This window comes from Panthera pardus, unplaced genomic scaffold (genome assembly GCF_024362965.1).
Source record: "Panthera pardus isolate Hobbes unplaced genomic scaffold, ASM2436296v1 HiC_scaffold_17, whole genome shotgun sequence".
Classification (NCBI taxonomy): domain Eukaryota; kingdom Metazoa; phylum Chordata; class Mammalia; order Carnivora; family Felidae; genus Panthera; species Panthera pardus.
This window is the reverse complement of record NW_026526732.1, coordinates 107,163,818-107,188,930: the sequence shown is the minus strand read 5'-3', so window position 1 is coordinate 107,188,930 and position 25,113 is coordinate 107,163,818. Positions and strand designations below refer to the sequence as shown.

The 25,113-nt window shown below is 36.8% G+C and overlaps 1 protein-coding gene across 1 annotated transcript; it reads right to left on the bottom strand.

Annotated features, from left to right (window-relative positions):
* Positions 1-17,879: 17,879 nt before the first annotated feature.
* LOC109260179 (olfactory receptor 2W1-like) lies at positions 17,880-18,824 on the bottom strand. The gene has a single exon (XM_019438207.2). The coding sequence runs from the start codon at positions 18,822-18,824 to the stop codon at positions 17,880-17,882; it is 945 nt and encodes a 314-aa protein (XP_019293752.2).
* Between the last annotated feature and the right edge of the window lie 6,289 nt (positions 18,825-25,113).

The window sequence follows — 25,113 nt, the reverse complement described above, 5'->3', positions numbered from 1 at the left end:
TAACTCCACAATCACATTTGCATTTAAATGCAACAGCTGAGCTAAGATTCAGTGAAGTCTCTATTTAATGTGGATGTTGGAGAAAAACTAGAATCATGATTTGTGGTAAAGTTGACAAATTTTGTTTCGTAAATGTGTTTTTTATGGGATATTTGTAGTCTTTTAATGAGCACTCCCATTAGAAACATTTGTAGGCTGATGTCTGCCCATGAAAGGAGAGCCCTTCTCTGGTGTACTTGTGCTCCAAGAAGTGTTTATGTAGAACATGAAGGCTAGTCGGTGCATGTGGTGTAGACCTTGGGGACTGGTGCCCCACAGAGATGATTAACAAATCTTAGACTATGGTCAGACGCTTCTCCAAACAACTATTTTAGGAAAGGTTCCCTTAAGATACCGGGTTTCATCTTGTCTTTTTCTTTTTAAATTTCTTCCATGGAAATTAATTTCAGAGATGGATTTATTTGTGTATTATATTTACTATTGAAGATTTCAAATATAATGTAAACTGTCTACAAAAATTAGTACATTTAATTGAACTTTTTTTATGTCCAGTTGAAGAAATGTAGGCATTATCTAGTTGTTGTATTTGCCAGAAGATAATATATGCCAAAAAAATTACAGAATCATCTTAATTCTGTGGTAAGTGAGCCATATCATCATTGTTCCTTTTTCAATCAATTAAAAATAATACCATGAACATATTTTGGCCTACCACTCAATTCAAGAACTGGGATCTTAAATTTATAGCTACTTCTCCCTTTTTACAATTCTTATTCCTACCTGACCCTTGGTAAATCATGATCCTGAGTTTTGTGTTCATTACACACTTGCATTAGAATGTAGTTTTTATATTGACACACACACACATATGTTGATGCCTAAATAGCATGTATTTTAAAGCTTAATTCATTTGAAAATGGTATCATATCTTATATGTTCTTTTGGCATTTTCCTTTTTTCACCTTTTTGTCACTGAGATTATCCAATATTTTTGGGTAGCTGTGGTTCATTTACTTACACTACTGTATAATATTCCATTGTGTGAACATATTATAATTATTTTGTCTCCTCACTCACTGATGGCCATTTTGGCTGATTATACTTTTGGACTCATATGAAAGACGTTAGTTAAGATGAACAATTTTGTTCATGTCTCTTGGGATAGTGTATGCAAGAAGGTCTTTTGAGTGTATGCCTAGGATAAGAATTGCTGGCTATGAAATAAGCAAACTTTATAAGATATTTACCCCTAAAATGGTTTTATCAATTTCTCCTACCCTAGTTTTGTATAAATTATTCCATTGATCTACATTTTCTCCATGCCTTGTCCTGTGGACTTTTAAATTATTGCCAACTGAAAGATTATAAGTGCTATCTAGCCGTAGCCTTGATTTCCATTTACCTAAAAACTAATGAAGTTGACTTATCTTCATATACTTACTGCTACGTAACATTGGCCTTCTTTGAAAACCCATTTGTAGGTTCTGACAACTGTTCTTTGGCCTTGCTTCTCTTTTTTACTTATTAATTTTTAGAGATTTTTATGATTTATTTGAACTATCTGTTGGTTGTATGCCTGGCAATATTTTTTCTTAGTTTTTCCTTGGCATTAAACTTTAATTTTTTAAATATGTATTTATTTTTGAAGGACAGAGAGACAGAATGTGAACAGGGGAGGGGCAGCGAGAGAGGGAGACACAGAATCTGAAGCAGGTTCCAGGATCTAAGTGGTCAACATAGAGCCTGATGTAGGGCTTGAGCGCACAAACTGTGAGATCATGACCTGAGCCAAAGTTGGATGCTTAACCAACTTAGTCAGCCAGGTGCTCCCTTGGCATTTTACTTTAAAAGACATGTCTCTTGCTGGTCAGAATTTCTAAATTTAATCATGGAAGAATATTTTAATTAATCTTTAGTAATCCTTCTCCTTTATTCCAGAGTCAGAATGATATTTACATATATAAATATATATATATATTCCTAATCATTTTAAAGTCATACCTTAAACACACGTGGAATTAATATATGTGTATAGCAGAGCATAGGGGGCCAAATTTGGTTTTCCATATGAATAATCAAATTCCAGTTTAATTTATTAAATATTTTTCTTTTCCTAGTGATGCTATCATATCTCTTTATTATTAAAATCCTTCATATGTGTGTGTGGATGTGAGGGAGCTAGTATGTTTCTGGGCCTAGAATTCTCCTGTAGTGCTCAGCGAGTCTTTTTCTGCAACAATACCTCAATATTGAGCAGCAACCTCAAATAAACAGCCTGGCCTTACACCAAAAGGAAATAGAGAAAGACAACAAATGAAGCCCAAAGCCAGCCAAAGGAAGAAAATAATAAATTTTAGAGCGGAAATAAATGATGTGGAAGCCAAAGAAACAGTAGTGCAGGTAAATGCAACCAGGAGCTGGCGCTTTGAAAAAATTAATAAAATTGAGAAACTCCGCACCAGATGCATCAAGAAGAAAAGAGAAAGGCCCACATAAATAAAATCACATATGAGGGAGGAGAAATAACAACCAACACCACAGAAATACAAACAATATAAGAGAATGTTATGAAAATTTATATGTCAACAAACTGGGAAATCTGGGAGAAATGAATAAAATTCTAGAAACATATAAATTACCAAAGCTGAAAAAGGAAGAAATAGAAAGGCTGAAAAGACTGATAACCAGCAAGGAAAGTGAACAAGGAATACGAAACCTCCTAGAAAAAAAAAAAAGTCCAAGTCTGAAGTCCAGAGGGCTTCATTGGAGAGTTCACCGAATATTTAAAGAGGTGTTAATAGCCATTCTTCTGAAACTATTCCAAAAAATAGAAATGGAAGGAAAACTTCCAAATGCATCTATTAGGTAAGCATTACCCTGATTCCTAAACCAGGCAAAGACCCCACTAAAAGGGAAGAACAGGCCAGTATCCTCCATGAACATGAATGCAAAAATTATCAAGAAAATACTAGCAAATTGAATCCAACAGTACACTAAAAGAACTATTCACCATGATCAAGTGGGAGTTATTCCTCTGCTGCAAAGTTGTTCAATATTGGCAAATCAATCAATGTGATACACCACATCAATAAAAGAAAGGATAAGAGCCATAGGATTCTGTCAATAGATGCAGAAAAAAAAAACGACAAAGTACAACATCCATTCATCATAAGAACACTCAATAAAGTAGGGATAGAAGGAACATACCTCCAAATCATAAAAGCCATATACAAAATACTCAAAGATAAGGTAATCCTCAAGGGAGAAAAATTGAGAGCTGTACCTCTACATTCAGGAACAAGAAGGGATGTCCACTCTCACCAGTGTTATTTAACATAGTACTAGAAATCCTAACCTCTGCAATCAGACAACACGAAAAAAACAAAAAGCGCACCCAAATCAGCAAGGAAGAAGTCAAGCTTTCATTATTCTAGGATGACATGGTTCTCCTTGTAGGGAACCTGAAAGGCTCCACCAAAAAGTTACTAGACTGATAAACAAATTCAGTGAAGTCACAAGATACAAAATCGGTGAGCAGAAAAATTCTGCATCTCTATATGCGAATAATGAAGCTGCAGAAAAGAAATCAAGGAATCCAGCTCATTTACCATTGCACCAAAAACCATAAGAAACCTAGAAATAAACCTAACCAAAGAGGGAAAATGTATGTACTCTGAAAACTATAGAATACTCATGAAAGAAATGGAAGATGACGCGGAGAAATGGAAAAACATTCCATGCTCATGGATTGGAAAGGAAAATATTGTTAAAATGTCCATACTAAGGCAACTAAACCGTATGAAAATACAACGGACAGTTTTTGCAGAGCTAGTAGCAACAATCCTAAAATTTGTATGGAACCACAAAAGACCCCAAATAGCCAAAGCAATCTAGAGAAGCAAAGCAAAGCTGGAGGCATTACAATTCTAGACTTTCGGTTGTGTTACAAAACCGTAATCATTAAGATAGTATGGCAGTGGCACAAAAACACACTTAGATCAATGGAACAGAATAGAGAACCAGAAATGGACCCATAACCATATGGTCAACTAATCTTCAACAAAGCAGGAGAGAATATCCAGTGGAAAAAAGACAGTCTCTTCAACAAATGGTGTTGGGAAAACTGGAGGCCGACATGCAAAAGAATGAACCTGGACCACTTTCTTACACCGTACACAAAAGTGAATTCAAAATGGATGAAAGACCTAAATGTGAGAGAGGAAACCATCAAAATCCTAGAGGACAACTAAGACAGTAACCTCTTTGACATTGGCCATAGCAAGGTCTTACTAGAAAATTCTTGTGAGGCATGGGAAACAAAAGGAAACATGAACTGTTGGGACTTTACCAAGATAAATAGCTTCCACACAGAAAAGGAAACAACCAACAAAACTAAAAGGTAGCCTATAAAATAGGAGAAGATATTTGCAAATGACATATCTGATAAAGGGATAGTATCCAAAAATATAAACAACATATAACACTCAACACTAATAAAACAAAAAATCCAGTTAAAAATGGGCAGAAGACAAGAATAGACTTTTTTCCAAGGAAGACATCCAGATAGCCAAGAGACACATGAAAGGATCTTAACATCACTCATCATTAGGAAAATGCAAATCAAAACCATAGTAGTACCTCATCACTTGTCAGACACCAATCAGAATGACTAAAATTAACAACTCAGAAAACAACAGATGTTGGCAAGGATGCAGAGAAAGGGGCACCGTCTTAAACTGCTGGTGGAAATGAAAAGTGGTGCAGTGACTCTAGAAAACTGTATGGAGGTTTGTCAGAAAACGAAAAATAGAAAAACCCTACCACTCAGTAATTGCACTGTTAGGTACTTCCCCAAAGTTTATGAAAATGCTGATTTGAATTGCATCCCGATATTTATAGCAGCATATCTGAAATAGCCAGATTATGGAAAGAGCCCAAATGTCTATTGACTGATGAATAAAGAAAATATGACAATATAGATATATATAATGGAATATTACTCAACGTTCAAACAGAATGAAATAGTTTCCATTTGCAACAATGTGGATGGAGCTAGGATGTATTATGCTAGGTGAAATAAGTCAGAGAAAGACAAATACTGTATGATTTTTGTTTATATGTGGTATTTAAGAAACAAAACTGGTGAACATAAGGGAATGGCGGGGGAAGAGGAGTGAGAAAAACAAACCACAGAAGACTCTTAATGATAGAGAACAAACTGAAGGTTGATGGAGGGATGTGGGTGGGAGATAGGCTAGATGGGTGTTGGGCATTAAGGAGGACACTTGGCATGAACACTGGATATTGCACGTAAGTGATGAATCACTGAATTCTACTCCTGACGCTAATATTGAACTGTATGTTGACTAAAACTTAAAAAAAAATAGGCCAGGCAAGTTGTCTTATAGAATCTCCTAATTCTGAATAATTCCTTTTAGACTAAAAATGTTATGAAATACAAGCTTCTCATGGTTAGTGCTTTTCCTGCTGCTGCTGCTGCTGCTGCTGCTGCTGCTGCTGCTGCTGCTGCTGCTGTTGCTGCTGGAGGGCCACTTAGGACTCAGCTGCAAGGCCTTTCTTGCTGTTTACCAAACACATCAAATGTATCCCTTGCAACTTCCTGGGCATACTCTTCCTCATAAGTGTCTTGAGACTGACCCTCTTGCTTTATTCAGGTCTCTGCTCAGAGAACCCTCCTGGACCACCTTTTCTAAAATAGCACTTTTCACCGCTCTCCCCTAAAGCTGCCCTTTCTTTCTTTCTTTCTTTCTTTCTTTCTTTCTTTCTTTCTTTCTTTCTCTCTCTCTCTCTCTCTCTTTCTTTCTCTTCCTTCCTTCCTTCCTTCCTTCCTTCCTTCCTTCCTTCCTTCCTTCCTTCCTTCCTTCCTTCCTTTCCTTTTTTCTTTCTTTCAAGATTCAGCTTTATCGAAATAAAATTCAGACATAAAATTGTAGCATATTTGACGTGTACATCATGGAGATTTGATATACGTATAAACTTTGAAAAGATACCCTCCCCCATATAGTTAACATATCCATAGGCTCATGTATTTTTTAAATGTTTATTTAATTTTAAGAGAGTGCAAAGGGGGGAGGGGCAGAAAATAGTGGGCGCAGAGGATCCAAAGCAGGCTCTGTGCTGACAGCAGTGAGGCTGATGTTGGGCTCGAACTCATGAAGTGCAAGATCATGGCTGAGCCGATGTTGGACACTCAACTGATGGAGCCACCCAGGTGCCTCATTGCCTTATGTATTTAGTTTTTTGGTTTGGTATGAACATTTCAGTTCTACTCTCTCAGCAGATTTAAATTATGAAATACGGTGTTATTATCTCTAGACACCATGTTTTACACGAGATTCTCATGCCTTATTCATCTTATAGCTGAAGTTTGTACCTTTTTATCAACCTCTCCCTATTTCCCTCACCCTCAACCCCTATTAACCATTTTTTCTCTCTGTGTTTCAATGAGTTTGACTTTTTTTTTAGGATTCCACATATAAGCGACATCATGCAGTTTGGGTCTTTCTGTGACTTATCTAACTTAGCATAATGCCCTCAAAGTTCATCCGTATTGTCACTATGGCAGGGTGTCCATTCTTGTGGATGAGAAATATTCAAGTATATATGTGTGTGTGTGTGTGTGTGTGTGTGAGCGCGCACACACACACACACACACACACACACACACACACATATATATATATACTCATAAATCATAGGTTTCCTATTAATATGAATTTATTTCTGATATGCCCCTTATTCCATTGATACATGTGTCTGTTCTCATGTTAACAACACATGGCTTTGATTACTATGGATCTTAATATAGTTTGAAATTAGGATGTGTAATGCCTTCAACATTGTTGTTCTTTCAAGATTGCTTTAGAATTTCAAGGCTTTTTGTGGTTCCATATAAATGTTAAGGTTTTTGGTTGTATTTCTAGGAGAAATGCCACTGGAATTTTGATAGGGATTGTATTGAATCTGTAGCTGGATTTAGGTGGTATGTACATTTAAAAAATATTTTTCCAATCCATAAACATGGACTGTCTTTCCATTTATTTGTGTGTCTTCAGTTTTTTGCATCAACCTTATACTTTTTGGTGTACAGGTCTTTCATATACTTGGTGAAATTAATTCTTTTTGACGTGATTGTAAATGAGATTAGTTTTCTTCATTTCCCTTCTACTAGTTTGCAATTATTCTATAAAAATGATGTATTTTTGTATATTGAATTTGTATCCTGCAACTTTACAAAATTGTTCAGTAGTTCACTTTTATGGTGGAATCTTTAGGATTTTCTTTATACGACCTCATGTCATCAGCATATACAGACAGTTTTATTTCTTCCTTCTTTATTTGGTTGCCTTTATTTCTTTTTCTTGCCTAGGTGCTCTGGCTAGGATTTCTTTTTTGTTTATTTTATTTCTTTTTAGTTTTACTTTTTTATTTGCATCCAAATTAGTTAGCATATAGTGCAACAATAATTTCAGGAGTAGATTCCTTAATGCCCCTTACCCATTTATCCAATACCCCGTCCCACATCCCTCCAGTAACCCTCAGTTTGTCCTCCATATTTATGAGTCTCTTATGTTTTGTCCCCTTCCCTGTTTTTCTAATATTTTTGCTTCCCTTCCCTTATGTTCATCTGTTTTGTCTCTTAAATTCCTCATATCAGTGAAGTCATATGATATTTTTTTTTCTCTGGCTGACTAATTTCATTTAGCATAATACCCACCAGTTCCATCCACATAGTTGCAAATGGCAAGATTTCATTCTTTTTGATTGCCGAGTAATACTCCATTGTATATATACACCGCATTTTCTTTGTCCATTCATCCATTGATGGACATTTGGGTTCTTTCCATACTTTGACTATTGTTGATAGTGCTGCTATAAACATGGGGGTGCATGTGTCCCTTCAAAACAGCACACCTGTATCCCGTGGATAAATGCCTAGCAGTGCAATTGCTGGGTCGTAGGGTAGTTCCATTTTTAGTTTTTTGAGGAACCTCCATACTTTTTTCTAGAGTGGCTGCACCAGCTTGCATTCCCACCAACAATGCAAAAGAGATCCTCTTTCTCCGCATCCTTGCCAACATATGTTGTTGCCTGAGTTGTTAATGTTAACCCTTCTGACAGGTGTAAGGTGGTATCTCCTTGTGGTTTTGATTTGTATTTCCCTGATGATGAGTAAAGTTGAGCATTTTTTTCATGTCTCAGTTGGCCATCTGGATGTCTTCCTTGGAGAAGTGTCTATTCATGTCTTTTGCCCATTTCTTCACTGGATTATTTGGTTTTTGGGAGTTGAGTTTGATAAGTTCTTTATGTATTTTGGATACTAACCCTTTATCTGATATGTCATTTGCAAATATCTTCTCCCATTCTGTCAGTTGCCTTTTAGTTTTGCTGATTATTTCCTTCGCTGTGCAGAAGCTTTTTATTTTCATGAGGTCCCAGTAGTTCATTTTTGCTTTGGTTTTCCTTGCCTCCGGAGACATGTTGAGTAAGAAATTACTGCGGGCAGGATCCAAGAGGTTTTTGCCTGATTTCTCCTCGAGGATTTTGATGGGTTCCTGTCTTACATTGAGGTCTTTCATCCAATTTGAATTTATTTTTGTGTATGATGTAAGAAAGTGGTCCAGGTTCATTCTTCTGCATGTCACTGTCCAGTTTTCCCAGCACCACTTGCTGAAGAGACTGTCTTTATTCCATTGGATATTCTTTCCTGCTTTGTCAAAGATTATTTGGCCATATGTTTGTGGGTCCATTTCTAGGTTCTCTATTCTATTACATTAATTTAAGTGTCTGTTCTTGTGCGAGTACCATACTGTCTTGATTATTACAGATTTGTAGTATAGCTTGAAGTCTGGGGTTGTGATGCCTCCTGCTTTGGTTTTCTTTTTCAAGATTGCTTTGGCTATTTGGGGTCTTTTCTGGTTCCACAAAATTTTTAAGATTATTTGTTCTAGCTCTGTGAAGAATGCTGGTGTTATTTTGATAGGGATCCCTTTGAATATGTAGATTGCTTTGGGTAGTATTGACATTTTAACAATATTTGTTCTTCCTATTCAGGAGCATGGAATCATTTTCCATTTCTTTGTGTCTTCTTCAATTTCTTTCATCAGCTTTCTATAGTTTTCAGTGTATAGATTTTTCATCTCTTTGGTTAGATTTATTCCTAGGTATTTTATGGTTTTTGGTGCAACTGTAAATGGGATCGATTCCTTGATTTCTCTTTCTGTTGCTTCATTGTTGGTGTATAGGAATGCAACCAATTTCCGTGCATTGATTTTATATCCTGCAACTTTGCTGAATTCGTGAATCAGTTCTAGTAGTTTTTTGGTGGAATCTTTAGGGTTTTCCATACAGAGTATTATGTCATCTGCAAAGAGTGCAAGTTTGACCTCCTCCTGGCTGATTTGGACGCCTTTTGTTCCTTAGTGTTGTCTGATTGCAGAGACTAAGACTTCCAATACTATGTTGAATAAGAGTGGTGACAGTGGACATCCCTGTCATGTTCCTGACCTTAGGGGGAAAGCTCTCAGTTTTTCCCCATTGAGGATGATATTAGCATTGGGTCGTTCATATATTGCTTTTATGATCTCGAGGTATGATCCTTCTGTCCCTACTTTCTTGAAGGTTTTTATCAAGGAAGGATGGTATATTTTGTCAAATACTTCCTCTGCATCTATTGAGAGAATCATATGTTTCTTGTCCTTTCTTTTATTGATGTGATGAATCACGTTCATTGTTTTGCTGATATTGAACCAGCCCTGTATCCCAGGTACAAATCCCACTTCGTTGGGGTGAATACTTTTTTAAATATATTTTTGGGGCCAATTGGCTAATATATTAATGAGGATTTTTGCGTCCATGTTCATCAGGGATATTGGTCTGTAGTTCTCCTTTTTAGTGGGGTTTCTGTCTGGTTTTAGAATCAAGGTAATGATGGCTTCATAGAATAAGTTTGGAAGTTTTCCTTCCATTTCTATTTTTTGGAACTTTCTTACATGTTTGGTAGAATTCCCGTGGAAAGCCATCTGGCCTTGGACTCTTGTTTTTTGGTAGATTTTTTTTTATTACTAATTCGATTTCCTTACTGGTTATGGGACTGTTCCAATTTTCTATTTCTTCCTGTTTCAGTTTTGGTAGTGTATATGTTTCTAGGAATTTGTCCATTTCTTCCAGATTGTCCATTTTATTGGCATATAATTGCTCATAATATTCTCTTATTATTGTTTTTATTTCTGTTGTGTTGTTGTGTTTGTTGCCTAAATGTTTACAGTTGTTAGGTCTTCTTGGTGGCTAAACCCCTTGATTATTATAATGCCCTTCTGCATCTCTTGATACAGTCTTTATTTTAAAGTCTAGCTTTTCTGATATAAGTATGGCTACTCCCACTTTCTTTTGTTGCCCATTAGCATGATAGATGGTTTCCATCCCCTTACTTTCAATTTGAAGGTGTCTTTAGGTCTAAAGTGGGTCCTTTGTAAACAGCATACAGATGGATTTGTTTTCTTATCCATTCTGTTACCCTATGTCTTTTGATTGGAGTATTTAGTCCTTTGACGTTTAGAGTGAGTACTGAAAGATATGAATTTATTGCCATTATGATGCTTGTAGAGTTGGAGTTTCTGGTGGTGTTCTCTCGTCCTTTCTAATCTTTGTTGGTTTTGGTATTTATTCATTTATTTATTTTTATTTTTTTTTCATCCTTTGTCCACTCAGAGAGTCCCCCTTAAAATTTCTTCCATGGCTGGTTTGGTGGTCACCAACTCCTTTAATTTTTGTTTGTCTGGGGCACTTTTTATCTTTCCTTCTATTCTGAATGATAGCCTTGCTGGATAAAGAATTCTTGGCTGCATATTTTTCTGATTCAGCACATTGAATATACCCTGCCAGTCCTTTCTGGCCTGCCAAGTTTCTATGGATAAGTCTGCTGCAAACCTGATGTGTCTTTCCTTGTACATTAAGGACTTTTTTCACTTGCTGCTTTCATGATTTTCTCCTTGCCTGAATTTTTGTGAATTTGACTATGACATGTCTTGTTTAGGTCAGTTTTTGTTAAATCTAACTGGGGTTCTCTGTGCTTCCTGGATTTTGATGTCTGTGTCTTACCTCATGTTAGGAAAGTTTTCCATTATGATTTGCTCACATAACCCTTCTACCCCTTTTTCTCTCTCTTCCTCTTCTGGGACCCCTATGATTCTGATGTTGTTCCTTCTTAATGAGTCACTGATTTCTTTAATCCTTAAATCGTGCTCTTTTGCTTAATCTCCCTCTTTTTCTGCTTTATTATTTTCCATAAGTTCGTCCTCTATATCGCTGATTCTCTGTTCTGCCTCATCCATCCTTGCCACCATGGCATCCATTCGAGATTGTAGCTCAGTTATAGCACTTTATATTTCATCCTGACTAGCTTTTACTTCTTTTGTCTCTGCAGAAGGGGATTCTCATCTATTTTTGACTCCAGCTAGTATTCTTATCGTGATTCTAAATTCTGGTTTAGACATCTTGCTTGTTTTTGTGTTGGTCAAGTCCCTGGCTGTCTTTTCTTCCTGTTGTTTAATTTCAGTGAATTCCTTCATTTCATCATTTTGCAGGGTGAAAAGGAATTAACAAGGTAGAAAAAATTAAAATTACAAAAAATTAAAATAAAAAATTTAAAATTAGTGTACCCTGGGTGCCTCAGTTGGTTGAGCATCTGACTTTGGCTCAGGTAATGATCTCACTGTTCATGAGTTTGAGGCCCACATCAGGCTCTGTGCTGACAGCTCAGAGCCTGGACCCTGCTCCAGATTCTGTGTCTCCCTCTCTCTCTGCTCCTCCCCCACTCACACTCTCTCTCTCTCTCGAAAAGAAGTAAAACATTAGAAAATTAAAAAAATAAATTAAAATTAAAAAATTAAAAACAAATACACACACAAATTTGAATAAATGATGCTAGATTCTAGGTGTGGTTTGGTTTGGGTGTTGAAAGGGGCTTGATAGATTAGAGAAAAAGGTTAAAAAAAGAAAAAAAGTAAGTCATTTGAAAATTTGACAAAATTAATATACTGAATAGACTAAAATGAAATGATGTAAGTAAAATGGGATTTGAAAAAAATACGCAAAAGCAAAAAATATAGTAGAAAAAAATAAAAAATATATCTTTTAACAAAAATTGAAAGTAAAAACGAATTTTTCTTTTTTTATATTCAAGGAAAAGGAAATGAAAAAGAGAAAAAAAAGAAAGAAAATTGAATAGTTGGAGCAGCTAACAGACTGAAACATGACTAAAATTGCTTCATTTTCCCCTAGAAGTCAACGTATGGAGGGCTGTATAGTCCATAAACTAAGCTGGCAGTGAGACTTGTATTCTTGAAGAGGGAGGTTGGCCCTGTTGGGAGGGACTTGGTGTAACAGCTCTGTTCTCCACTAGATGGCACTGCTAGCCTACTGGGGTGGATTGCTGTGGCTCTTGTAGGTGCGTATGCGCATGTGTGGGAGGGCTGACAATGGCTCACGCAGCTACCCAGTCTCTAGTATTGGAACTCTGTTCTCCCCATCAGCAATTGTGCACCCATACTTCGTCTTTTGTTTCCATCCACTCCCCATTTCCACAGTGTCCATGACCAAGCCCCAGGCAACACCTCCCTCCCAAGTTTTGTCTCAGATGAGGCTCCCTTCCACAGCCCCCCACTTCTGAGGGACTGTAGCTTTGACCTGCTCTGCCCCTTTGCAGAAGGGTCTCACCAAGCAGTGGCTGGTCACTGGCGACACCTAGGAATGTTCACAGGACCATGCTGCTGCCAATGCCCAGAGACTGTGGACAGATGCCTGCCCACCCCAGAAATAGTTCACAAGACAGTGTAGCAGCAGTGCCTTGGATTATGGAAAATCACAACACACATCTGTCACCAGGATTCACAGCCAACAACATTGTTCCAGCACCAACAAATGTGGCCATTCTCTGGGGTTTGTTGGGCCAGGGTGGCCTCATAGCCTCTACCAAATATCCTTCCAGCAGTGGAACCGTTTCTCCCCATGTGGCCCGAGAACCTCCCAGACCCCTTTCTGCTCCTGGGGATTCACCCTTTATACCAGAGCACCACTAGGTATCAAGTTGCAGAGTTGCAGACTCTGCACTCCCCCTGTTTACAGTCTTACTGGAATTTAAACCCTCTCCTTTCTCCCTTTTTAGTTCAGTCCCTGTGGCTGTTTCCAATTTTCCACTTTCTCTCCAGCTACTTTTGGGGAGGGGTGATTTTCCCATATTCACCCACCCTCAATCTCCATCCTCTCTCTGCACGCAAAAGCACCTCCCTGCTCTCCTCGACTTCTCTCTCCCCAAGTTCACCTCTCCACACCGCACACTGCTGAATTCTGTGGTTCAGTTTGTGAAGATTGTTGTGTTAATCCTCAGACCAGTTTTCTAGGTGTGCAGGATGGTTTAGTTTTGGTCTGGCTGTATTTCATGGATGCAAGACACACAAAAAACTTCCATGATGTTCTGCCCTCTCGGTTCCTACCCCAGTCTCTGGCTAGGACTTCTAATACTGTGTTGAATAGACGTGGTGAGGGTGGACATCAACCATTGAATATGATGTTAACTGTTGGCTTTTCACATAGACCTTTAGCATGTTGTGGTGTAGGCCAATTCAAAGACTGAAGGCAGGGCTCACAGGGGTCCATTTCTCATGCAAAAGAGGGAAGGGGAGTGTGCCTCCTTAGAAGGCCCAGAGAGGCTGGGGCAGAGATCTGGAATACTGGTCCTCCTTATGATAGGGATGGTCAGGGTTTATGCCTGGAGGACCATCAGCCCCCAGTAGTGCCTTGGCACCTGTGGCATTATCCCCCAATAGGTAGTGTGGCACCTGTGGCACAAAGCAAAAATGGTAGTACTGCAGTTAATATAGAGTATTTACTGGTTGGCAAGCACACTAATAGGCAAGTACTCTGAAGATTAGAAAATTTGAGATTATACCTGGGGAAGGGGAGCCCAAAATGGAAACACTGGACGTCCTGCTAAAGCTGCAATTGGCGACTGGTGAACACATTGGAAAATAATGATAACGAAGGAAAGCAATAGGCCATATATTTGCACTCAGAGTTCATGGAACATTTCATCCCAGTAAGATACAATGATACAAAGGACAGAAAGTTTCCTTTTTATATTTTGGTTGGCAAACAAGGGGATAAAACATGACCCATACTTTTCACATGGCTGCTATAAATGTGCACTTAACATCATAGAGGAAATAAGTGAAATTTAAGTTATTCTCTGGGAGTATTTCCTTTCATGTTATCACTGCAACCTAAAGCAGAGTCTAGTTTCTCTTGAATCCTCAGCTCCAAAGAAAATGTATGGATTTATGAAGCAATGATAGTAATGAGTGTCCTCCTTAAGAAGTGGCTGCTCTTTCTGAAAAATGACGAGTAGCTAATAATATTCTCTCTTATAAAGGAATTGTTTTCTTTTGACACAGATCCACCTTTGTTTAACAGAAGTGAAAGCAAAGAATAGAAGTAGCCTCACATATAATTAGGACAAGTTTGCTGCCAATAGAATTATGAACACTGTTACTTTTACAAATTTTTTAGATTTAGACTGGTGGGGTTGAGATTTTCAACCTATGTCTATCATTTCTAGCAGTCCCGTTAGTTTCTAAAAACAATATTTATGAGGCAGCAGCTAACTAATACAAGAGTAAGATGACTGTTTCCCCAAATTTGTGGTAATACATGGTGTTGTCAAATTTTTCTATAATATTCCAGGGAATTTCCAGCATTTGAACCTGATTAACTGAGACCATCCTTGGGTCCAAGGTGTCAGCCACTAACCTAGAAGACCATTAATGTCTTACTAAGGTGCTAGAGCCTGGGTATGCTGGCTAGTCATTCAGTTTGGGCCAGGGGAGATCTCAGTCATCTTTGCAGACAAAGACAAGCACATGCTACAACACTGAGACATTGTTTTTCAATCTTTTTGCCATTGTCAGCAAGTCCCTCCCAGTGACATTTTCACATCAGTTACACTGTGTGCATTCATGTGCTGTGGTCTTTGGAGGGCTACCCATCAATATATTTGCTAGGAGTTTTGCCACTTCCCTAGAAGCCAAGGTTTCTCCCTTGGGAGTGATATATGTGATGTGAATGCATACACTGGGGAAGGAAATCAGGTACTCAGTGTGACAAATTTTAGTATGGATGAGAAGAAATTAAAAGGAAATAGGTTACAAAGTTAGTAATCACTATTTCAAGGTTGAGGTAATGAGAACATTTTTTTATCCTTTTTTTAAAAATTTCCAGATACATACTTATAAGATTCCATAATATTATGCACATGAAAAAATGTATTCTATATTTCCCTTTTCTTACGTTGCAAATGTCCTAAACGTTAAAAGCCTGAAGATGTTGCTCCAGTATTTATTACCCAATGAATCTTTTACATATTCTGTAGAATAGTAACATTTTCATGTATATTTATTAAAAATAGTTCATTCACTTAATAGTACTATCGATATTTACAGAGTATGTATTTCATGTTAGAAGTCAGTTTAGACACAGCAAAATCTCACATGAATGAGAGGTTCTATGTTGTTGAAAAGTTCGCCAATGCCTTTTCCTCAAACATTTATACAAATAAATATATATGATGAGATAATGCCAATATAGTGATAGGAAAGTTTTTGGAGGGAATTCAAAGGACAATTTATGAGATTTGTAAGGACATTTGTCATGAGTAAGATATCAACTGAGTGTAGAAGTTGAGAGATTTTTAAGTGGTAAATTAATTGTTTATCAAGATTGGGATGAGATTTTCTCACAAGGAAAAGTTTATATCCATTTTCAGTGATCAGACTGTCACCATTTTATATGTTGTCCTCTCAAACTCTTTACAATTCCTTGAAGTTTATATTTTCTCTGTGCCTTCCTATGTTTTGGTATCATCATCCTCTTTCAGATTCTTATTTTTATCAAGGCTTACACACCTGTCAGGTTTAAAGCTACTCAGAAAAGAATGACAACATTAGTTTTTTTACTGTGGAAACCTGGAAACCAGAAGGTTTAAATATGGGAGAGAAAAGACCATTAACAGTTACAACTCCATATTCACACTCCAATACTCTGGTAGATTGTGCCTCATTCGGCCTTGAAATCACAGAGCACGAGCCCCATAAATGTGAGGACTCTCACACGCAGGGCATTTCCAATCTCTGAAATGATCAACTTGTAGAGAAGAAGAGTGTTTTTTCTCCTAATAGAGATACTCAGAATTTGAATGCATTTCCCAGTAAAACAAAGTGAAAAATAATAGGGAAAAAACATGACATTGCTAAATTTTTTTTTTGTCAAATAAGAGCATCAAACCCCTTTGCCAAAATTATCATCAACTGTCACCATAATTGAATACAAGGAGAACAATTATAAAACCAAAGGGCAAGAATATCGTATTAAATAAAGAATAACTTAAATTTTTTTTTAACATTTATTCATTTGTGAGCGACAGCGCAAGCAGGGTAGGGGCAGAGAGAGAGGGAGACACAGAATTTAAGCAGGCTCCAGGCTCTGAGCCGTCAGCACAGAGCCTGACGCGGGGCTTGAACTCACAAGCTGTGAGAGCATGACCTGAGCCAAAGTCGGAAGCTTAACTGACTGAGCCACCCAGGTACCCCAAGAATAACTTTTGATATTGATTTAATTTCATGAAACTTCCCATTTCCTTAATTACTCTTATCTAAGAGCCTCGAGAAACCATTACCCATCTATTTTCCCATGTCTATAGGAAGGAAATTAATTAAAATATATAAAACTATGTACATTTTCTGTTTAGAGACTCAGTGTCTCTCTATTCTCTGTAACAGTAGTTCTCAAACTTTAGCCTGATCAACAGTAGTGTTGACTAAAAACATCAATTTCTGGGTCCATCCTGTATTGTTGGTTGAATAGGTCTGAGGTGGGTCCAGTGTTGTTCAGTTTGATAACTTACCAAGTAATTCTTTTGGTGTCGGTCCAAGGACCACATGATTTTACAGGAAAGAGCCCAAAGTCCTTATTAGGCCATGAATAGGAAAAGCTAAGCTACTCTAAAAAACAGACACCAAAATAGATTGGCTTAATTAATATTAAATAAGAATGAAGATTTTTCTGCTGTAGGAGTCTGGAGACATTGCTCTTCTTCTGGGTGGTTGTGGTTCCATCTTATTGTTCCATTCCCTCTTAGGGATATTGTCAAAGTTAGAAACTCTCCACATTCATATCCTAGACAGCAGGAACAAGATGGAGAAGGCTGAGGGTAAACGGCTTCATATTTGAGAAGATAACCCAAGAATTGCACACATTGCTTTCCTGGCATTATGTTGGTGGAAGCCAGTCTTGGAAATGTGATATGCAGGATGGTGGCCCTGGCCCCAGTTAAAACTTGAGGGAGAAGGTGGATAGGTATCAGTGAGCAGTTGATCTGCACCACAAAAGCCCCAATGACAACAGGTGGATGAAAGTTAGTGTCATTTTTTACATAAAAGCGTTAAGTCTGGAAGAAAAAAATCAATGTCCAATGTAACCCTACATTAAAATAAATTTCCATGTGAAGTATTTTCTTAATACCTTGTACATATATTTCTGTACTTAACCACTTTTCACAATTCTAGGTTTACATGTCTGTAGTTCCTGATTAGTCTTGAAGGCTTTTAAGTGTATGAATTCAAGTTTCCTTATGTGTTTTCATCTCTATCTCCTTATAATTTCTGTACTTATTTAATTGTTCATAAATCAGTATATAGCACAATTCTTGGTACAAGGTAAAAATCCAATGAATGCTGTTTGTGAAAGTGAATCATTCATCTTCTTTTGGTAAAGGTCAGTGTTATTTCCTTACCTCTCTTCCATCTAACTCATGACTTTGCTGAACATTTTCTCACATACAGTATTCTTTTTACTGCATTTTTCACATCTTTGTTTCTTAATGTGTAGATCAGAGGGTTAAGGGTGGGTGTGACTATTGTGTAAAAGAGTGTAAGGAACTTCCCCTCATCTTCAGATGTGCTATTCTGTGGCTTCATGTACATATAAATGATTGTTCCATAAAACAGAGTTACTACTGTGAGGTGGGAACCACATGTATTAAGGACCTTACGCCACCTTGCTGTTGACTTGATCCTCATGACAGCTTGAGTGATAATTGCGTATGAGATGAGAATTAGAGATAGAGGTACTAGAAGAAATATCACTCCAAGAGCATAGACGATGACCTCAATTACTTTTGAGTAGACACAAGCCAACTTGAGCAATGCTGGCATCTCACAGATAAAATTATTCACCTCCCGGTGCCCACATCTTGGCAACTTCAAAGTCAGGGAGCAAAGAATTAAGGCACTGCCAAGACCACCTAACCAGGCAGTGAGCACCATCTTCTGGCAAAGCTGAGGGTGCATTACTATTGTGTAGTAAAGAGGTTGACAGACAGCAGCGTAGCGGTCATAGGCCATCACAGCTAGGAGAAGACATTCTGTGGCTCCAAAGTCAAGGGCAAAGAAGAATTGGAGCACACACCCTCCATAGGTAATAGACTTTGTTGGACCCCATAGATTTACCAGCATCTGTGGGATAATGCTAGTTGCATAACAGAGATCCAGAAAAGACAAATTGGATAGGAAGAAATACATGGGAGTATGGAGCTGGCTGTCTAGGTTAGATACAAGGATGATGGTTGTGTTTCCTACCAGAGTCACAATATAGAAGACGAAGACAACCCCAGAGATGATGTGTTCTACCTGGGGCTGATTAGAAAACCCCAGCAAGATGAAGTCTGCTGTGGCACTTCTGTTGTTTGTGTTCATGACTCCTTATGAAGGTCTAGGAGATAATACCATGGTAATAAAAAAATAGCATCAGGTTTAGGTAGAAATAAAAATCTCTGAAATTTGCATGAGTATTCCCATTTCAGTTGTTTGTGTGCTCTCTCCCGTTCAGAACACTTCTTTTAACACTCTGTGTCTGTGTTCAAAGACTCTCTGTGTGTACTCATAACCAGAGTGGTTCTAAAAATAATATGGTAGGAGCACCTGGGTGGCTCACTTGGCCAAGTGTCTGACTTCTGCTCAGGTCATGATCTCACAGCTTGTGAGTTCAAGCCCTGTATCAGGCTCTATGCTGACAGCTGAGAGCTTGGAGCCTGCTTCAGATTGTGTCTCCCTCTGCCTCTCCCCCCACCCATGCGCGTGCTCTCTCTCTCTCCTTCAGAAATAAAAATTAAATATTTAAAAAAATAAAAATAAAATGTAAACCCTATCACACTGAATTGCAAATCATTGAAAAGGGTAATATGCCATGACACTTATGTTTCCGTGTTTTCTGGGTAAACAATAAATCCATAAATTTAATGATATAATTTAGGAGTGGAACATAGTTTGAGTTGTTACTTCATGAAGTTATGATGTAAACGTTAGTTTATAATGACAATTTTTTTCCCTTATCAAAAGAGGGGAGTTTGAGGTAAAAAATGAGCAATTTTGTTGGGATAAACACCACTGTTTGATAGTAGAATCACTTTCTATAATCACTTACATATGTCTGCATGCAGACATTATCTTCACCCTCACCACCAATCTCCTCCTCATGTTTTCCCTCTATTCAACATTTCAGACACTGATGTTCCTGTATCAATTTTGGACTTTTTCACTATTTTGTCCTGTTTTTGTGAATGTGTTTTTGTTGACAAGAAACAAAAAATCCTCCTTCTTAACCATTATTCACATGTACAGTGGCCCTGTATTTCTTAGAATATCTTTCATTACTGCTATTATACCTCTTAAATAGACTTACTGATTTGTTGCATAGTTAAAAATTGAATTCCAGAAGCATTTGCTTACTACATACACACATCAACAACCTATGTTAGCTTCTACACACTAGGCCATTCAGAAGAATTGGCAAGATAGATAACTTGAACAAAAAGCAGTTCATTAAGTAATCAGGAAGTTCTTTTTCCTCATGGAATTTACCAATAATATGAGCTGATCCTCTGGTCGCTTCAGAACTCGATAGGTAAAATTTCACTTCAATTCTGAAAGAATACAGAAAAGGGATAAAGAATACATAAATTTCACTCTCTAAATATTTTATCATATCATTAAATAGATGGAATGTTTAATGTCTGAATCAGTCCACTAATTTATTTTAATTTTTAATTTTTAATTTTTTCGTTTATAATTTTTCTGCAGATAATTTCTGACCATGAACTTCAGAATTAAGGTTTTTATATTCATAGTGTGTTTGGAGCCAAGGCATAATAACTTTATTTTCTGCTATTACAGTAAAATAAGGAAATTACATACAGTATATCATTGTTACAAGCATCTTAGTTAGAACCTGAAAATGTTATAATCATGATGAAGGAGCTATTATTACCAAGTGGTAAGATATAGGAATATAATTTTTCTCACGAGGAAATGGAAATTTAATTTAATTAATGAGTGTGACCTAAGAATATCACCTAAGTTGAGCATAATGCTTAAGTGCGGAGAATGTGGACTCAGAGCTTAGTGTCAAATCCCAGCTTTAGTACTTGGAAGTAATGAGTCCTTGGACAGGTATGTAACCTGTTTATTCACCAGCTTTTCTTGTCAGCTTTTCTTGACCACATCAGGTTGGGATAGTTTTGGGAATGAGAAGGCCATAGAATTTTAGAGTTGGTATAGACTCAGAAACCATTATCCAGCCTTATGAAGGAGATCTTCCACAGAACATTCACACAATTCCTGTTTTCATAGCTCCCTAAATGTCCTTTAAAGAGGGCCTCATACCTTCTCCTTACGTGAGCTCAGATATTCCTCTTTAACGCCCAGGCACTGCCTGTTTTTCTTTATTCTGGAAATAATATGGAATAGGTGAATTCAACATGACTTCTTAAAAAACAGTTTTATTTTAAAGTAAACCATAGAAACAGAAAAAAGCAAAAACTCACTGAGTTAAGGTGAATATTCTCATAACTAACATGCAGATCAAGAAATAGAACCTTGGCAAGCACCAAGGAGTTTCTATTTGTACCTCATCCCAATGATTAACCTTTCCTGTACCGTAAAGTATCAACTGTTTTCATGTTTATAGTAATCACCACCCTTTATTTTAATAGTGTGATTACCCAATTACATCTCTAAACAATATTGTATTTTTGTCCCATTAAAAATGTTTTATATGTCTTTTGTGTTTCCTTTAATATTTGAACATATTATCAAATATAGTCTTAGACTTAATGTTCCTAGACTACGTGCATAGATGGTTGTCAGCGTTGCTCACAATGTATGAAGTTTAATTACCATGCTTTTCTGGTTGCTATCCATTAGACTCACCATGGTTTATTAAATGCCTTTGATTAGTTAGTTGAGAAGTGAACACAGTACTGCAGATGTGCTAAATCATTGAAGAAAGCAGTGAGCATCCATAATGCACACACAGTTTCCAAAATATATGTTAATAAGCTTAGCAGGTGAAAAACATTACTGGCTTTTTTAAGCTTCAGATCACATAATGTCCCAGCTATCCTTATCGGAAGTGTCAAGCCAGAAATTACACCTTATGTAATTTAATGTAGTGAATCCAAATATAGGACTTTTCACTTCATGCTTGTAAGCATTTTCCGTATTGGTTTAATCCATGGTCTCAATTTTCAGCTCTTATTGTAATATTAATTTAAAAGCCATTGTGATATTAAAAATGAGACAACATTATGTGTTTAAAAAGAGGAATTCTATATTTTTACTGAAACAGATTTTCATTTTCCATAGTATGGACTTCAGTTTCTAATAGAATAGTATGAACTTACATTTTAGTTTGCTCAGTGAAATTTAAGACAAATGGAGCAAACATATTTAAACATACTTTGAATGTAACAATGATGTGGAGAGAAAACTAGAAACAAAATGGGAACATATTTACATTTTAGGAGGGAAGAATTCACAGCTGTCTTGTTCTTATGTAGTCCAAAGATACCCTTGTTCCCATCGTGATGAGTCTTCATTTCACAGGTAAACATAAGGATTCTTGTTTGGAAGTTATTGAGTCCATGAAGTATGATGAGCCACTGCTTTCTTGTATTAACTTTACAATCGCCTTTGTATTTAAATGCAACAGCTGAGCGAAGATTCAGTGAAGTCTTTATTTAATATGGATGTTGGAGAAAAACTAGATATAGGACTGGTGAAAAGTTCATGAATTTGGTTTGTTGAATGTTTTTGATGGGATATTTCTAGTCTTTTAGTGAGGACCCCTGTGAGGCATGTTTGTAGGTGGATATCTGCCAGTTAAACAAGGGGAAACCTTCTCTGGTGTACATGTGCTCCAAGAAGTGTTGATGTAGGTGATGAAGTCTAGTATGTGAACATGGTATAGACTGTTGGGACTGGTGCCCCACAGAGGCAATTAACAAATCTTGGAATATTGTCAGAAGCTTATCCAAATAACTATTTTAAGAAAGGTTTCCTACAGACATTGGGTTTCATCTTGTCTTTCTTTTTCTTCTTTAGATTTCCACCATGGAAATTAATTTCAGAGATAAATTTATTTATGTATTGAATTCACTATTTAAGAGTATAAATGTATTGTAAATCATATTGATAAAAATTAACATATTTAATTGAACTTTTTTTAGTGGGTAAGACATCAATAAAGTTGGAGAAATATAGGAATTATCTACGTGTTTTATATACAAGAAAGAAAATATATGTTTTAAAAAAATTATAGAATCATTATAGTTCTGTGGTTCATGAGCCATATCATCATTGTTCCATTTTCAATGGATTAAAAAGAATTCCATGAAAATATTTATTCTGCCACTAAATTCAAGAACTGGAATGTTACTAATAGCTTATAGCTACTCTCTGTCTTTACATTCTCTCTTATTTCTACCTGCCACCCAGGGAAATCATTACCTTGAATTTTGTGTTCATCACACACTTGCATTAGAATTTAATTTTTTAAATTTAAATTCAAGCTAGTTAGCATACAGTGTAGTCTTAGCTTTAGGAGTAGAACCCCGTGATACATCTCTTACATATGACAGCTACTTTTTCTATTGAAAAAGTGCCCTCTTTAATGCCCATCACCCATACAGGCCATTCCCCTCACCTACTTCCCCTCCAGCAACCCTCAATTTGTTCTCTGTTGTTAAGTCTCTTATGGTTTGCCTCCCTCTCTGTTTTTAACGTATTTTTCCTTCCCTTCCCCTATGTTATCTCTTTTGTTTCTCAAATTCCACATATGAGTAAAATCACATGATATCTGTCTTTCTCTGACTTATTTCCTTTAACATAATACTTTCTAGTTCCATCATATATATACACACCACACACCACATCTTCTTTATCCATTCATCAGCCGATGTACATTTGGGCTCTTTCCATAATTTGGCTATTGTTAATAATGCTGCTGTAAACATTGGGGGTACTGCGCCCCTTTGAATCAGCATTTTTGTATCCTTTGTATAAATTCTTAGTAGTGCAATTTCTGGGTCCTGGGTATTTCTATTTTTAATTTTTTGAGGAACCTCCATCCTGTTTTCCAGAGTGGCTGCACCAGTTTGCATTCCCACCAACAGTACAAAAGTGTCACCCTTTCTGTGCATCCTGTGTAACATCTCTTATTTTCTGAGTTGTTAATTTTAACAATTCTGACAGGTGTGAGGTGGTATCTCATCGTGGATTGATTTGTATTTCTCTGATGATGAGCAATGTTGAACATCTTTTCATGTGCCTGTTAGCCATCTAGATGTCTTCTTTGGAAAAGTTCTGTTCACATCTTTTTCCCATTTCTTCACTGGATTATTTTTTAGGGAGTGTTAAGTTTGGTAAGTTCTTTATAGGTTTTGAATACTAACCCTTTATCTGATATGTCAGTTGCAAATATCTTTTCCCATTCCATAGGTTGCATTTTACAAAATGCAAAGGGCATTTTGTTGATTGTTTCCTTCGCTGGGCAGAAGATTTTATCTTGATGAGCTCCCAACAGTTCATTTTTGCTTCTATTTTCCTTGTCTCCAGAGACATGTCAAGTAAGAAGTTGCTGCAGCCTAGGTCAAAGATGTTGCTGCCTGTTTTCTCCTGTATGATTTTGATCGTTTCATGTATCACACTTAGGTCTTTCACCTATTTTGAATTTATTTTTGTATTGGTGAAATAAAGTGGTACAGAGTCATTCTTCTGCCTGTTGCTGTCCAGTTTTCTCAACACCATTTACTGAAGAGACTGTCTTTTTTTTCCATTGAATACTCTTTTCTGCTTTGTTGAAGATTATTTGGCCATACATTTGTGGGTCCATTTCTAGGTTCTTTATTCTGTTCCATTGTCTGTTTTTGTGCCTGTACCATACTGTCATGATGATCACAGGTTTCTAATAGAGCATGAAGTCCAGAATTGTGATGCCTCCAGCTTTGGTTTTCTGTTTCAACATTACTTTGGCTATTTGGGTATTTTGCGGTTCCATATAAATTTTAGAATTGTTGTTCTAGCTCTGTGAAAAATACTGGTGTTATTTTGATAAGGATTGCTTTGAATGTGTAGGCTGCTTTGGGTAGTATCGACATTTTAACAATATTTGTTCTTCCAATCCATGAGTGTGGAATGGTTTTCTATTTCTTTGTGTCTTATTCAGTATTTTAAATAAGCTTTCTATAATTTCAGCATACAAATCTTTACCCCTTTTGTTAGGTTTATTCCTAGGTATCTTATTGTTTTTAGTGCAATTGTAAACGGAATTGATTCTGTGATATACTAATACAGTCACGTATATATGTCAAAACCTACCTAATGTATAAAGTTTAGTTTGTTTCAAATTCCATAAAGTGTGTCATCTATTATATGTGCTTTTGGCACTTTCCTTATTCCACTATTTCACATTTTGACACTAAGATTATCCAATATTATTTGTGTAGCTGTGGTTCATTTGTTTTCACTACTTTCTAATATTCCATTGTGTGAATATATTATAATTAATTTGTCTCTTCTCTTGCTGATGGCCATTTTTGATGATGAAAGTTTGTGACTCATATTAAAGACATTAGGATGAACATTTTGTTTGTGATTCTTGGGGTATGTATGCAAGAAAGTCTTTTGGATGTATGCCTAGGACAGGAAT